This window comes from Artemia franciscana, unplaced genomic scaffold (assembly GCF_032884065.1).
Source record: "Artemia franciscana unplaced genomic scaffold, ASM3288406v1 PGA_scaffold_1179, whole genome shotgun sequence".
Classification (NCBI taxonomy): Eukaryota; Metazoa; Arthropoda; class Branchiopoda; order Anostraca; family Artemiidae; genus Artemia; species Artemia franciscana.
The window spans coordinates 1,556,773-1,574,730 of NW_027062617.1; the positions used below are offsets into that span (position 1 = coordinate 1,556,773).

The window sequence follows — 17,958 nt, forward strand, 5'->3', positions numbered from 1 at the left end:
ATATATGGACTAATTTTTGTCTTTTTCAGTGTTGTTCCGTACCTTAAGTAGAAAAACTTGTTTTTTACATTAAAAGAAAAAAACAGACCATGTCGGAAAATCCGGTTCCCAAGAGGTGGTTTCAGGCAGCATCCCCTCTCTCCACTCTGCACCCACCGACAATCTTTCATAACAGGTGATTGGATATTTCAAAAAAAGTTTATTATTCTTATTAAACGGCTATTGTGTTTCAGAAGTCGTTTTGAAGGAACTGGGGAAAAATAAACCTTCAGTGTAAAGAGCAAGGTCTTGAGAAGGGGCAACCCCTTCCATATACATAATAATTTCTGTCCGTTTAAGTTTTGATGCTGCTTAGTACTTTCAGTTGAAGAAACTTTTTTTAAATTTAATTTCCGATCGTTTTTAAATAATATCGAAAAATCCGGATCCCCCTCCATAAGAAATTCCCCCATGGAAAGTTGTTTTCAAGTAAAATACCCATCCCTCTCCAAGAAAACTCCCCGAGACAACCCATTTTAGCTGAAAATTCCAGCCATAAAATTTCTTGCGGAAGATATCGGATGAAAATTTTTTCTTAGCACACTTTCATTTGAAAAAGACTTCAATTTCTGACTGTTTTTAAAATCGTGCCGGTAATCCCCTCCTCGGTGAAAAAGTTTCCCAGTGAAAATGGAGCAAAGGTGTATCTTTTTCCAGGGGTGGGGGTGGGCTCAAGGGGGGGCTAAATTGTGGGGGTATTTTCAGGGGGTAATTTCTGGGGTGGTGGAATTTTTTGCGGTGGTGGGCGGTTATTTTCCTGAGGGTCAACGCCAGCCACCGAAAAAGGACAAGTAAAGATAAAAAAGAACGCTAATATCTTTAGACGCGTCAAACGAGGCATGTTTCATGCCAATAAAAACCAGAAAAGAACAGAAATGTCTAACAATAAGAAAAAATGGATTGCAACAAATCAAGTCAAGAAGAGAAGGTGAATATCAGACTTGTTCGTTATTAAAACTCAAAGTAATTAAAATGTAACCTGCATTACACTGGACTCTTATTACCCGGATGGGGTTGGAGTGGCTTAAATAGGTTTGGTTTGCTTTTTTGTGCGGGAAAGGGGGGGGGGGGTCAGTAGCTTTTGGTTTTCCTTAAAAATATTGTTTCTAGTTTTCTTATATTTTCTTGCATTCTTGTTACTAGTATTATTCTGATTTCATATTTCTTTTGTTTTTATCATTTTGTTGTACTAAAATGAATGAATAAATAATCCTAAAATGAGTACAGCTTAAATTAAATATGCAAATCAAGCTTAAAACGAAGAAAAGTATTTTAATACTGAACCATAAATGAAACCCAAAACGAGCAGAAATTAAATAAACAATCATAGCAAACAAACCCACAACAGGTACTAGTATAAATGAATAAATACATCTTAAAACGAATAAAACTTTAACTGAGTATACAAGTCAAGATTAAAACGAACTTCCTTCCCTAACTGTAAAAGTCTAAAACTTACTGCATCGCTGTCGCTTTACTGAAAATGCATTACGTTCAAATTCTTTTATGTACTTATTACAACATTTAAAACAAAAATAAAATTACAATAAAATTAAATTTTGAACTGATGGGCTTTTTAGCAGCTGATATCATTAGATATTATCAAATAATTATACATAATTATACTGTACAATCCAATGCCAATTAATGATATGTGGTGTATTATATAATATAGATAATATGATATACTATATATTTATAATATGATATCATTATATATTTTGTTTAATCTTATTATTTCTTCCCAAGACCGTTGACGACAAATTTAATTTCACTACAAACAAGAGTTTTGCTACTGCCTCCTTCCCTAACTGTAAAAGTCTAAAAGCTACTGCGTTATTGGCGCTTCCATCAAAGAGAATTACATTACAAATATTATCTTTTTTCAGTTCTTATAACATTAAAAATAAAAATATTCCACTTTTCAAATTTTACTTATCTAATTTTATCTATTAAGCTTAATGCATACTAATTGATTTGCATACTAATAATGATTAACGCATATGCTTAATGCATGCTCATTGCGTTCAATATATTACGGTAATTAATTGTTTCTCCTTGAACCATAAAATATTGAACCAAACAACAACAACAACCATAAAATATTAAATTCAGATGCCTACTGGTACAGATATGTTAGCCCACAACGCCACTGCGGATGTAGGCGGTCCTAACAGATAGCAAGGTGAACATGATGGATGAAATCAGGTTCCGTCCGGGTTTTTAGCCTGTTGGTAAAATGGGTTTTGACTATGACTGACATAATTTATGGCTCTGAATTGCCTTACCTCATAGCGGCTAATAGATTTGACGGGAACAGTAACAGAGTCTGCCACTAAGAAGTTTCCATTTAAGACATATGCCAAGACCGTAAACGTTGGGGCCATTTCTGCGGAAATTGGGACCGTAAAGGTGATCACATTCCTCTGGGAGGTAAATTCACTATACGCTGTGTTGGAGTAGAGTACAAGTCCTTTTGAAATGACCTGAAAATTGAAAGCAAATTCAGGAAGCTAAGGTCTTAAACAGAAAGCTACTTGCGAAAATTTCCCCCAGGACTTGGATAATTTCCTAAGAATCAAGCAAGAAACACAATTGTTTTGAGAAACATTATAAAAAGAAAAATCTATAGAATTAAAAATATGCCAGAGCAAAATGTGAGAATGCATATTTTTACTTCGTTCGACTTTGGAGATATTGAGGCGTCGATTACTTTTCTAGGTTTTAAATGGTTCATTTTTCTGTTTTGAGCAGACTGATTTTTCTTTAGATACACTTGATGTTAACTGAGTTTCTCCAATTTTCTGTTTGTTGAATTGAGACCAGGTCCTATTGAGGGGAATTTTTTAAGGCCTGATTCTTGACGGCTGAGTTTTACCGTGTAAAAAATTGCAGGAGTTGAATTTTAATTAGAACGAGTTTTGCGTGGGTACAATTTTGCGTGGGTTAGTCTTTCCGATGTTGAGTTTTAGGAGATTGAGCTTTGATAGGTTGACTCCCGCGAAGGTTAAATTTTTCTTTCGCCTGAGTTTCGCTTTTTGAATTTGCCGGGTAAAACTTTGTTTTGATTGAGTTTTGCTTGGGTTGAAGTTGCTTTTTTCCTTTTTTCATTTTTACAATTTATCAGAATTAAAAAAAAATATTTGATACCCCCCCCCCTCCTAGATGCAAGATAGTTTGGTATATACCCGGATGATATATTATGGAGGTCATCCTAATATACAGGATAGCTCATGTTTATTTTGTTTTAATATCTTCTGTGCTTTCACCTAAAAAAGCTTATTATTTCCAAGGAAAAAAAAACCCACCAATGTAACGAAGAAATACTGCCTAACCATCAGATGACAACATGTAGAAACTGGGAGATTATATAAGAATCTTTTGGATAGTTATAATCTGATTGCCCATAGCATTTTGGTCCTAGGGCTGAATATTTGATTTTTGGCACAAAAATGGAGAAACTGGAACCTTGATGTAGGAACAATCTATTTCGTAACCTAAGGTATTTATAACTATAAAAGTCTGTTCAAGTTCTCCTTGTCCCGCTATTTTATCACCATTGGATCGATACTATCACCCCCTTAAAAGAAAGGAACAGAAAAACAAAAACAAAATACAAGTGAATCCCCAGCTGTGACCAATGCTCTCCAAAAACATGCGAAGTTTCATATGAGGACTTAGAATCTATAGTAAGTTGTTCTTGAAGCTGAATTTGATGATGCAATTTTCATTAGAATCGCTCCTTTTTGGGAGTATTTTCCCCAATTTTGAAAGATTAGGCAAGTTTTCTTGTGACAATAGATTTTGATGGGTAACATTAAATTTAGTAAATTTTACATAACTTTGAATCAGCACTAAAACTAGGTTTTGTTTATATAAATTTTTTCAAACTACCTTTTTTAGACTACCATTTTCTATTGATAATGCAACTCCTTCCTTACCTCTGCTTTGGTGTTAAAAAAACTAAAAATTTTTTTATTTTATTTAGTTTCGTCTGTTTAGGAATCACATCTTCAGAGACAAATATTTCAAAGATTAAATCTTCAAGGAAAATAGAAAACTCGCTACAAGTGAGGCGTTTATTATTTGCAAATAGCTTTTGCTATTGGACGTTTAACAGAGATGCAGGCATAGTTTCGGCATAGTCTTACAATAGAGACTCGTTATAAAGCAGAGATCGTCAGACCAGCGTTAAGAAGAAATATTAAATGCTAGTTTTTTCTATCCTACACGATTAAAAAAAGGACTAAGGAGAAAAAGCTCAACTATTTAAGAACATATATAAAGAAAGCTTTTATCTTCTAAAGCATTAAAAACATGCACAAATTTGCTGTTTTTTTTTATACCGGAAGAATTAAAAATTTCAGGACTAAAAATAAAAGTTGAAGAAGTATAACACTCAAGGATGACTCTCAGTGTCATGACCACATGTGTTTCCATTTTTAGTTTTAGAGATTTCTGTTGTTCCCGGTAGTAATACAAAAATATTTCTGTTTTTACTTGATAGGGCATTTGGAGATACGAATGTCCTTAGAGTTTTCTTTTGTATAGCCCTCATAAATAACCCCTTGACCAAATCCCCTCCTCCATCCTTGGAGTTTTTTTTTTCATAGACCTCATAAATAGTCTCTTGATCAATAGGAATAAAGTGATTATATTTTTGGTGTCAAAGCCGTAAGATCAAATCCCATCCCCCTTTACCAAATAAACAGTCAAATAATAAGAAAAGGAACTGTAACTCACCCTTTAGAGCAAAATTTTTTATCTAGGACCATATAAACTCAGCCATTGTCGAACCAGCTTTAAACGGATACCTGGTAGAATCTTGGGAAGGTATTGGTAAAAGCAAATAAAAAAGTCAGATATATAATAATAGGGATGTACTCACCAAGTAGCTAAAAAACTCGAGAGGAAAATTGGCTTTCAAGTGAAACACAGCAAATTCTCCAATGTCTGCTTCCTCACTACTGGAACTCAGTGAAATGATTTGATTGTCAGGATAGGAGGCTCTATTGACAATTAACTCATTACTGCTCATCTTTCCGTTTTTGGGATGTACGTAAGTGGCAATTACCCTCACTTCTTCAGCGTCAAAAGGGACGTCAACTATAATTATAGTTGTTATTGCTTTTTATACATATCACAAAATCTTAAAATTTTCTCACATATTTTTGTTCGACAAAAATTAATGCTATGAAAACTCTAGATAGAAAAGAGGGTGAAGAAGATATATTAGATAAAGAGGAAATCGATCGAATGGATAGCTTCACATACTTAGGCAGTATTATTAATGAATATGGTGCATGCAGTGCTGATGTAAAAAGTGCAATAGCGAAGGTACAGAGTGGTTGCTTACTAATTTATTTTTTGCAATAGAAGTAGTGACGGCCCTCTGCTTTCAGGTGCGCCCATAGGGGTGTAGGAATTGGAGCTACTAGTCCCTGAAGACATTGTTACACGTACCTGCGCAATGCTATTGTGTCCCTGTGATGGTACAAGTACATGTAGTGGGGCAAAAGGGAGTTCTGCTTGCACACTTTATTTGGGCACTAAATCTTCCCTACACTACTTAGCTTACACCCATTTTAGGCACTAAGGCCTGCCTATATTAAACTAGAGCATTGAGTTACTTACACCAACCAGCCGCTGAGACAGGTATCTGACACTTTTGGGTGAATGACCTACACATTTCTGTCAGGCCATGATAAGCAAATATTCAATCTTCATTGAATAAAAGCAATGTCCAGTTATTATAATACTTAATATTCGAGTCATGACAATTATATGAATAAATTTTTGTCTCTTGAAAATAGTGTTTAGTTTTGGGATATGCATAAAGTTGAAATTAATAAAGTCGTATATATTTTAAACAATGATACGACAGTTCTTTTCATACATGACCCAACCTCCTGTGAACCCAATGTAACCTCCCTAAACTTTTGGCCCCTTTTTTTGTATTTATTTTTTGCACTTTAAATGCTTTTAATTTTTTTTTTTTTTTTACTAAGAAATGTTTCTACTTTTTATGTCTTATAATGACATAAAATATACTTAAAACAAGAAATACTTGTGATATTCTCGAAATACCGAATCAAGATGACATAGATATGTTAGTTGTGACTTTTTCTACTAAAAAAAATAATGTTCCTAGTAACATTTTTGCTCTATTACTCTATTACTCTATTAAGTCTATTAGCTGCTTACTTAGAATTTTTTTAGGCTATTAGCTGTTGGTTGTGTCAAGTGATTGTTTTTTTGGAAGGGTGTCATATGATAATAGGTTGTGATATTGATAAAAATTTTAGCCAAGTATTTCCAAATCTCGTACGATATTACCAAATATCTTGCACTACATTATTAGACTCTCCCCTGATATAACGAGAATCCTCTATTGCATTATCTAAACCTTACACTTTTCTCAAATTTTTTGTTGGTCAAAATTATTGCTATGAAGACTCTAGAAATAAATGAGGGTGAAGAGGAGATATTAGATACCGAGAAAATGGATCAAATGGATAGCTTCACATACTTGGGCAGTATTGGTAATGAATATGGTGGATGCAATTCGGATGAAAAAATTGCAATAGGGAAGGTAAAGAGTGGTTTTTTATTAATTTATTTTTGCAATAGAAGTAGCGACGGCCCTGTGCTTTCGAGCGCACCCATAGAGGATACGAAAATTGGAAATATTAGTCCCAAAGGACATTGTTCCGCGCACCTGCACTATGCTATAGCGCTCTTGTTACGGTATAGTACACGTAGTGGGGCCAGAGGGAGTACTGCTTGCACAATTTATTTGGGCACTAAATCTTCCCTACACTATTGAACTTCACCTATATGTGGGCACTAAGGCCTGCCTACATCAAACTAGAGAAATGACTTACTTACACAACCAGGACCAAATGAAGATAATATAGATATTTTAGTCATAATTTTTCTATTTGAAAAATAATGTTTCTAGTGACACTTCTTTTTACTTGGAATTTTTGAGATTCTATTAGCTGCTTACTTGATATTTTTTTAGGCTTGTAGCTGCTGGTTCTGCCAAGTAATTATTTTTAGAAGGATACCATATGGTAAAAGGTTGTAATATTGATAAAAATTTTAGCCAAGTATTTCCAAATCTTGTATGATATTACCAAAGTCTTGTCTGATATTACCAAATATCTTGCACCCCATTATTAAACTCTCGCCTGATATAATGAGAATTGCATTATTGCATTATTGAAATCTTACACTTTTCTCACATGTTTCTGTTGGACAAAATCAACACTATGAAGAATCAAGAACTCTATTGCATTATCAAAACTTACGTGGTATTATCAAAATCAACACACGAACACACAGATTCAGACATACAAACAGACAAACACAGACACTGGGACAAGCAAACACCCACCCTGACACACAGGCACTGAGGGTGAGAGACACAAAACACAAATACACATTCAGATATGCAAACAAAAAAAGACAGACACTGGGCAAGCAATCTCCCGCCCAGACAAACAGGCACATAGAGTGAGAGAGAAAAAAACACATACAAACACACAAATTCAGACATACAAACAGACAAAAACAGACACTGGGACAAGGAAACACCCACCCATGTTCACAAGTACATAGAGTGAGAGACACAAAAACACATACAATCACAAAGACTCGGACACAAAAACAGATAAAACAGAGATAGGGACAGGCAAACACCCACTCCGACACATAGGTATAGAGAGTCAGAGAGGCAAAAACACATACAAACACATATTCAGACATACAATTAGACAGAGACAGACACTGGGACAAGCAAACACCCACTCAAACATACAGGCACAAAGATTGAGAGAAACGAAAACACATACAAACACAGAGATTCAGACATACAACAGACAAAGACAGAAACTAGGAAAAGCAAACACCCATCCAGACACATAGCCACAGAGAGAGAGAGAGAGAGAGAGAGAGAGAGAGAGAGAGAGAGAGAGAGAGAGAGAGAGAGAGAGAGAGAGAGAGAGAGAGAGAGAGAGAGAGAGAGAGAGAGAGAGAGAGAGAGAGAGAGAGAGAGAGAGAGAGAGACAGAGAGAGAGTTTAAAACATATTCAAACACACAGACTCAGAAATAAAAAGAAACAAAGACAGACACGGGGACAAGCAAACATCCACCCAGACACACAGACACAGAGAGTGAGAGAGATAAAAACACAGAAACACGCAAATTCTCGACGTAGATAACTTCGAAGACCACACTGCCTTTCCATGACGAAAGTGAAACAGTTCAAAATAGAGATGAAAATAGGAGTCAAAGAGATTTGCTTCCGCTGTTGCATTGAAAAAAATAAGAGCAACAAACTATATGTAATTAGTTTATTAGGTATAAATTTATTTATTTTTATTCATGTCTTTTAGTTTTATTGCTGATGATGAACACTGTATATGTGTTCGAAATATCCAGTTAAATAATTTTACATCTGTTCACTGTCAATTAAAAGGTTTCATCCCTATTTTGAACTGTTTTACTTTCGTCACACAAATTCAGACATAAAACCTGACAAGGACAGATCCTTGGACAAGCAAAGATCCACCCAGACACACAGACACAGAGATTGAGAGACAGAAAAAAAACAAAAAAGCCGCACCAATTCAGACATACAAACTGACAAAGACAGACACTAGGATATCCAAACACCCACCCAGACACCGGAACAGGGAGTGAGAGAGACAAAAACATATCCAACCTAACAGATTTAGACATAGAAACAAACAAAGACAGACACTAGGACAAGCAAATACCCGTCTAGACACACAGGCACAGATAGTGAGAGACACAAAAGCATAGAAACATACAGATTCAGAAATACAAACAAACTAAGGCAAACACTGGGACAAGCAAACACCCACCCAGACGCACAGGTACAGAGAGTGTGAGAGGCTAAAATACTTACAAACACACATATTCACCCACACAAACAGACGAAGACAGTCAATGAGACAAGTAAACACCTGCTCAGACACACAGGCACAGTAAGAGAGACAAGAAAACAGCCAGTCAATTTCTACCTGCACCCAGGTACCTACAGCCAACCTAAAATTCCTACCTTTTCTTTCAAAATTATTTCATTCAAGACAACTTTAATTAGGTTCACTTAGCGTGGCATGCCATGCAATGTGAGGTAGAACCCTCAGTATCTGCACCCCAGTGTCTGTGTTTGTCTGTTTTTATGTCTGATGTGTGTTGATTTTGATAAGGCCAAGTAAGGTTTCGACAATGCAATGGAGGATAGCGATAATACTGTGGATTACCATTATACCAGAGGACAGTTTTTAGAACGTAGTGCAAGAAGTTTGATTATTTCAGACCAGATTTTGGAAATATCTAATATATAAGCACATATATAGGCCATTCACTCAAAAGCGTCAAATACCTGTCTGGATGTCTGGTTGTGTAAGTAAGAATTTTTTCAAAAAAAAGCTAGAAACCCCTATAATGACGTCACTTTTGCTGTTGTTATTTTTGAGGGGTTTCGGGCTCTTTAAAAATTCCTGCAAATGCGCTAGTTTAGTATAGGGAGGCGTTAGTGCCCAGATATGGGTGTAAGTTCAGTAGTAAGGAAGATATTTAGTACCCAAATAAGGTATGCAATCAGCAGTCCCTACGGCCCCACTACTAGTACACCTACATGATAGGGAATGTTTTTTTGTGAGACACAGGCGTCTTTTATTCTAGTTTCTTTGATTCTTTAAAATACATTCAGGGGGCTGCCAAATCGGGATTTCTTTGGTTGTTTAGACTTTTGATGTTACCTAATAGGACTCGTTAGAGTCTTTTAGTGAAGCGGGGAACTCTCCGTTGTAGCTGAGGGAGACAAACACGTGGGCTTTACGTAATGACGGTACATAGGTGGGATGTGAAGCGATCTTGCGTGACATGATGAATTTATTAAGAATGACACAATCTCGCGTGACATGCTAGAGGCTGTGGGGAATCCCTGCTTGAAACTGAGCACACCACACACGTGGGGTGTTGCGCAATGACCGTGCACGTGTTGGTGTTACGTAGAGACAGGGGATCATGTGGGATGTTACGAAATGGCAGCACGCACGTAGGATATTATGCAGTGACGTTAAACACATCGGTCTTACATAATACTTTAAGAAATTTTTTCTTCGGAATTTCTTTCCTCTTTCAAGGCGTTTTTTCCTTCAGGACTTCATTTTCTTTCAAGGATTGATTTTCTTCTGATTTTCATTTTAATTCAAGACGTTTGTCTCAGGGAACCTTTATATTCCAAAGATTGTATGTCCGCGATAGGATTCAAAAGGGATTAGCTTTCAATGGAATGGAAAACTAACCAGTTGGAATATGAAAGCTTTTCTAATATTTTGCTCCAGATATACTTTCTAAGTTATAACCTATTGCACGCAAGGATAAGAATCTGTTCCTACTTACTAGAGTGATTAAATGATTTGCGTGTTTTCCCATGACTGTAATAATGACATGCGGAGGATAAAATCGGTTACTAGGAATTGCCTACAATTGACGAACACCTCCTTGCTAAGTAATGCTTTATTAGAGTACTATCATATAATATTGGGGCTTGTTCTTAGTGCGTTTTTTAGTCCTTCATTTCATCTCTATCCTATCAGAGATGAAATAAAAGCGAAAGTATCATTATGAATGGAATATGGTACACTTTTATATATGATTAAAAGCCTTTTCTTTTGCTTTTCAATACTTCGAATTTAGCACTTATATTAGAGACAGTCTTGAACGAACAAAACCACACTATGTAACGTTGATTGCATATTTTCTTTGATTTTCAAACATTAACGTTTTTACTTTACGTTTATTAAAAAGTGAAAATTTTCTTAAAATAAATAATTCTTGTATATTTTAAAAAAAAGCTTTAAGGTGTTTAAGAGACTCTGTTGTCTTATTTTGTATGATTTTTCAAAGCTCATTTCAAAGCGAGAATTTTTTCTATTAAATAAATAATTCCTGTATCTTTTAAAGGGGCTTTATCAGGCTTGAGAGACTCTCTTGTCTGATTGCATGTGTTTTTGTTTCTCATTAAGAAAGAACAAATTTTTTTAAATAAATATTTCTTGTATCTTTAAAAAGGGCTTTACAAAGCTTGAAAGACTCTGTATGATTGTCTGGTTCCATGTGTTTTTTTTTACTTAAAAATCATTAAAAGGTGAAGATTTTTGTTAAATAAGTAAATCTTGTATCTTTTAATAGGGCTTTATGGGGTTTTTCTTTATTTAACACTCATTGAAAAGCGAAGATTTCTGTCAAATAAATAACTCTTTTTTGTTTAAAAGGGCTTTACGAGATTGGAGAGACTCAGTTGTCTGATTTCATGAGGTTTTTATGGCACTTAGTATTAACCAAGTGACATATAGCAATCGCAAATTTTGTCGGTCTGTCGGACTGTCTGTCGGTCCCGGTTTTGCTACTTTAGGCACTTCCAGGTAAGCTAGGACGACGAAATTTGGCAAACGTATCAGGGACCCGACCAGATTAAATTAGAAATAGTCGTTTTCCCGATTTGACCATCTGGGGGGGAGTGGGGGCCGGTTAATTCGGAAAAATAGAAAAAATTAAGTATTTTTAACTTATGAGCGGGTGATGGGATCTTAATGAAATTTCTTGTTTGGAATATGATTGTGTCTCAGAGCTCTTTTTTAAATCCCGACTGGATCTGATGACATTGGGGGGAGTTGGAGGGGGGAAACCTAAAATCTTGGAAAACACTTAGAGTGGAGGGATCGGGATGAAACTTGATGAGAAAAATAAGCACAAGTTCCAGATACATGATTGACATAATTTGAACAGATCCACTCTCTTTGGGGTAGTTGGAGGGGGGGGGGGGTAATTCTTAAAAATTAGAAAAGATTAGGTATTTTTAACTTACGAACGGGTGATCGGATCTCAATGTAATTTGATGTTTAGAAGGATATCGTGTCTTAGAGCTCTTATTCTAAATCCTGATCGGATCTGGTACATTGTGGGGGGGGGAGTTGGGAGGGGGAAACCTAAAACTGTGAAAACACTTAGAGCGGAGGGATTGGGATGAAACTTGGTGGAAAAAATAAACGAAAGTCCTAGATACATGATTGACATAAATGGGACGGATCCGCTCTCTTTGGGGTAGTTGGGGGTGGGGGTTATTTCTTAAAAATTAGAAAAAATGAGGTATTTTTAACTTACGAACGGGTGATCGGATCTCAATGAAATTTGATGTTTAGAAGGATATCGTGTCTTAGAGCTCTTATTTTAAATCCTGACCGGATCTGGTGACACTGTGGGGGGGGGGAGAGTTGGGAGGGGGAAACCTAAAACTTGGAAAACACTTAGAGTGGAGGGATCGGGATGAAACTTGGCGGGAAAAATAAACACAAGTCCTAGATACATGATTGACATAAATGGAACGGATATGCTCTCTTTGGGGTAGTTGGGGGGGTTATTTCTGAAAAATTAGAAAAAATGAGGTATTTTAACTTACGAATGGGGGACCGGATCTCAATGAAATTTGATATTTAGAAAGATATCGTGTCTCAGAGCTCTTATTTTAAACCCGACCAGATCTGGTGACATTGGGGTTGGGGGGTTGGGAGGGGGAAACCTAAAACTTGGAAAACACTTACAGTGGAGGGATTGGGATGAAACTTGGAGGGAAAATAAGCACAAGTCCTAGATACATGATTGACGTAACCGGAACGGATCCTCTCTTTTTGGGGTAGTTTGGGGAGGGGTTAATTCTGAAAAATTAGAGAAAATGAGGTATTTTTAATTTAGGAACAGGTTATCGGATCTCAATAAAATTTGATATTTAGAAGGATATCGTGTCTCAAAGCTCTTATTTTAAATCCTGACCGGATCTGATGACATTGGGGGAAGTTTGGGGTGGGGGAACCTAAAATCATGGAAAACGCTTAGATTGGAGGGATCGGGATGAAACTTGGTGGGAAAAATAAGCAGAAGTCTTACATACGTGATTTACATAATTGAAACGGATCCGCTCTATTGGGGGGGGGGTTAATTCTGAAAAATAAGAAACAATGACGTATTTTTAACTTACGAAGGAGTGATCGGATCTTCATGAAACTTCATATTTAGAAGGACCTCGTAACTGAGATCTCTTGTTTTAAATCTCAACCGGATCAAGCGCAATGGGGGGGAGACAGTTGCGGGGACCGGAAAACTTAGAAAATACTTAGAGCGGTGAGATCAGGATGAAACTGGATGGGAAGAATAGAAACCTGTCTAAGATACGTGACTGAGATAACCGGACCAGATCTGCTCTCTTTGGTGGAATTGGGGGGGAGTAATTTTGAAAATTGAGGTATTTATAACTTACGAAAGGGTGACCAGATCTTAATGAACTTTGATATTTAGAAGGATCTTGTGCTTTAAAGTTCTAATTTTAAATTCCTACCAGATCCTGTGACATTGGGGGGAGTTGGAGGGGGAAACGGGAATTCTTGGAAAACGTGAAAATTGGGGTATTTTTATCTTACGAATAGATGATCGGATCTTAATGAAATTTGATTTTTAGAAGGAATTCATGTCTCAGAGCTCTTATTTCAAATCCCGACCAGATCTTTTGACATTGGGGGGAGTTGGAGGGGGAAATCGTGGAAAAACACTTGGAGTGGAGGAATCGGGATGAAACTTGGTGGATAGAATAAACAAATGTCCTTGATAAGTGATTGACAGAATCGTACTGGATTCGCTCTCTTTGGAGGAGCTGGGGTAGGTGTTCAGTGATTTGGCGAGTTTGGTGCTTCTGGACGTGCTAGGACGATTAAAATTCGTAGTTGTGTCAGGGAGCTGCACACTTTGACTTGATAAAGTCTTTTTCCCAGATTCGACCATCTGGGGGGCTGAAAGGAGAGGAATAATTAGAAAAAATCAGGTATTTATAACTTACGAGTGGGTGATCGGATCTTAATGAATTTTGATATTTAGAAGGACATCGTGACTCAGATCTCTTATTTTAAATCCTGACCAGCATTAAGCCTCTTATTTTCCTTTTTAAATCAATCTTTTGATTCATAGAATTTTGTTAGAGCTCATACCATATGATCTCTTGGCTCTTAGCTCTTCTCGCCTCGTCACAAGTGCCATATGAGCTATTAGCTCTTGTTTCTTTACTTAACAATCATTAAAAGCGAAGTTTTTGTTAAAAAAGTAATTCTTGTATCTTTTAACATGGCTTTACGGAGTTTTAGAGACTCTGTTGTCTTATTCTGTGTGTTTTTTTTTTTTTATTTAACACTCATTAAAAAGCGAATATTTCTATTAAATAAATAAATCTTGTATCTTTAAAAGGGCTTTACGAGGTTTGGGGGACTCTGTTGTCAGATTCCATGTGGTTTGTTCTTTATTTAACAATCATCAAAAAGCGAAGATTATTATTAAATAAATAATTCTTGTATCTTTTAAATCAGCCTTACAGGAGTTGACTGACCCTGTTCTCTGATTTCGTGTGGTTTTTCCTTTACTTGGCGCTTATTATTAAAAAATGAAGATTTTGGTGTAATAAATAATACTTGTATCTTTTAAAAGGGGATTACGAGATTTAAGAGAATCTTATGTCTTATTCCATGTGGTTTTTCTTTACTTAGCAATCATTAAAAAGTTTCGTTTTCAAATAAATAATTCTTAAGACTCTTAAAAGATCTTTACTGGGCTTTCTTAATAAGTGACACCATTGCCAGCCCCTAAAAAATCTTCACCACCCCTTTTCTGTGACTGAGTGCTAGATTTCAGTCTGCCTCGGCCATAAAACTCTTTTAACACCTCCCTGCTTAACTTTAAGCTGTAGAAAGTGTTAGTCCAAGCAGTTGACGTTACCATGGCAATATGTTGAGATAGGTTAGCAGGAGTTTTCAGCCAAAGTCAGAGAGAGATGAGCTGGATTGTTCCCAAATTCACGCACAGACCCAAACACAAACACACACACAAACAAAAACAAACGCACACACGCACAAACACACACACACACGCACATAAATACACAGAAAAACACACACACACATAAACAGACACAAACACACACACAAACAAACACACATACACACATCCACAAAAGTACAAAAACACACAGACAAACACACGCACATACACAAACGCACACACATACACAAACATATACACACACAAAAACACAACCACACACACATACATACACATACACAAATACACACACACATACACATACATAGTCAGGCAGGCAAAAACACAAAGTCAGATACAGAGACTTGCAAAAAGACGCTCAGTCACACAGGCAAGATGGGAGAGACACAAAAAAGCACACACAAAAACACAAAGTCAGACACACAAACACACAGAGTCAGACCCAAAAAACACAAATAGAGACACAGTGGCATGCAACAAGACGTTCAGTAACACAGGCAAGGCGGGAGAGAGACAAAAAAACACATAAGAACACAAAGTCAGACACACAAAAACACAGAATCAGGCACCCAAAAATCACAAGGACAGATACAAAAACACTCAAACAGACATTCTATCGCACAGGCACGCTGGGAAAGTCGCAAGAAAAACACACACACACAAACTCAGACGCGCAAAAAAACAGTCAGACACACAAAAACACAAAGACAGACACAGAGAATGCGATCAGATGGTAAGAAACACAGGCACGGGGGGAGTGAGGCGAAACACCGACAAAGCATGAAGTCAAACACAAAAGGAAACACATAGTTAGACACACAAAAATACTAAAACAAATATAGAGACATGCAATCAGACGCTCTGTAAGAGGCGCGGTAGGAAAAAGACAAAAAAAACGCAAAATACACAAAGTCAGAGACACAAGCACACAGAGTTACACAGAAAAACATAAAGACAGACAGAGAAACACGACAACAGATGCTCAGTCAAACAGACTCGCTGGAAGAGAGACAAAATAAACACAAAAACACAAACTCAGACACGCAAACAAACATAATAAGACATACAAAAGCACAAAGACAGAAATAGAGGCAGGCGATCAGACATTCAGGAACACAGGCAAGGCGGGAGGGTGACAAAATACACAAAAAAACACACAAACACACCGTGTCAGGCACACAAAAACACAAAGACAGACACAGAGACCTGCAAATAGATGCTCAGTCATACAGGAACAGTGAGAGAGAGACAAAACACACACACAAAAATGTAAAGCCAGACATAAAAACATACAAACACACAGAAATAGACACACAAAAACACAAAGACAGAAACAGAAACAGGCAAACAGCCATCCAGTCACATGCAAATAGACGCAGACACACAAGCACGGTTGGAGAGAGACAAAAATACGCATAAAAACACAGTCAGACACACAACAAAGACAGACACAGAGACATGCAAAGAGACGCTCAGTCACCTAGGCAAGCCGGGAGAGAGAAAAAACATATAAAAACACAATGTAAATCACACACACACGCAGATTAAGACAAACACAAAGCAGAAAGACAGACACAGAGACATTTAAACAGACACTCATTCACACAGGAACAATGGGAGAGAGACAGAAACACCCACACAAAAAAAAAGTTGGACCAACAAGCACACAGTGTCAGACACACAAAAACACAAAGACAGACATAGAGACATGCATACATACACTCAGTCACACAAGCAAGCTTGGAGAGATACAAAACAACACAAAACGCAAATTTGGACACACAAACACACTGACTCAGACAAACAAAACAAAAAGGCAGACACAGAGACATGCAAACAGACGCTCAGTCACACAGACAGAGTGGGAGCGAGCAGAAAAGCATACGTAAAAATATAAAATCAAACACACAAACATACAGAGTCAAACACACAAAAACGCAAAGACAGACACAGAGACATACAAATAGACACTAGTCACACAGGCACGGTGAGAGAGAGACAAAAAAAAACACAAACACAAAAATACAAAGTCAGACACACAAACACAAACAGACATACACACAGGCATGGTGGCAGAGAGACCAAAACACAAAAACAGAAAGTTAGACACACAAACACAGAGAGTCAGACATACAAACACACAATCTGAAACGCATCCTCTTTCTTACATGCTAGTAAGTCAGTTTAACCTAAATTAACCTACATAGGGTAGGTTAGGTTAAGTTAGGTTCGTCGTCTAACATAACCAGATCTATCCTAAGGCTATGTTAAGTAACCTTAAGTCCAGCATGTCACGCGAGATTCCGTCATTCCCAATAAATTCATCAAGTCACGCAAGATTACGTCACATCCCACGTGTGCACCGTCATTACGTAACATCCACGTGCTTGTCCCCCTCAGTTACAACTAGGACTTCCTCGCTTGACTAACCGACTCTTACACGTCCAATTTGACAAGACCCAAAGCCCATTACATAGCAAACCAAGAAATCCTGATTTGGCGACCCCCCTGATGGTTTTTTGAAAAGAATCAAAGAAACTATTATGTAACAGATGCCTTCAAATCATAGAAAACATTCCCTATTACGTAGGTGTACTATACCGTTATAGGGGCGCTATAGTGTTGCGCAGGTGCGTGTAAAACCGTCTCGAGGGACTAGGAGCTCCACCCGTATTGGCGCACCCGAAAACAAACGGTCATCACTACTGCTAGAACTCAATTTGAAAGAATAGGAAGATAATTATTATGAACTAATGTTATAAACTTGGAACCCGGTGCCATCCCTAAACCTTGGGTGGGTTAGAAGGGCGAGACAGACTTGTTAAAAGTTTTCCCAAGGAAAGCTCTAGGGACAGATTTAGGCTACATAGGACAATAATGAAAGATAAAATATGACAAATAGGCCACATTCCACATATAAATAATAACAAATTGCCTAAGATTATGCCTTTCGGCTACCCTTGTGCAAACAACCCAAAGTACCCAGAATAGGGTGGGAGGAG

At 37.0% G+C, this 17,958-nt stretch overlaps 1 protein-coding gene across 1 annotated transcript in view; it reads right to left on the bottom strand.

Annotated features, from left to right (window-relative positions):
- The window catches only part of LOC136041198 (thioester-containing protein 1 allele S1-like), a 169,761-nt gene that overhangs the window by 58,088 nt on the left and 93,715 nt on the right, over nucleotides 1–17,958 (bottom strand). Inside the window, exons 10-11 of the mRNA XM_065725770.1 lie at nucleotides 4,928–5,145; nucleotides 2,328–2,525 (exon numbers count right to left, since the gene is read on the bottom strand). Of these exons, the coding sequence (XP_065581842.1) occupies nucleotides 2,328–2,525; nucleotides 4,928–5,145 (416 nt within the window). The remainder of the gene's footprint in view (nucleotides 1–2,327; nucleotides 2,526–4,927; nucleotides 5,146–17,958) is intronic.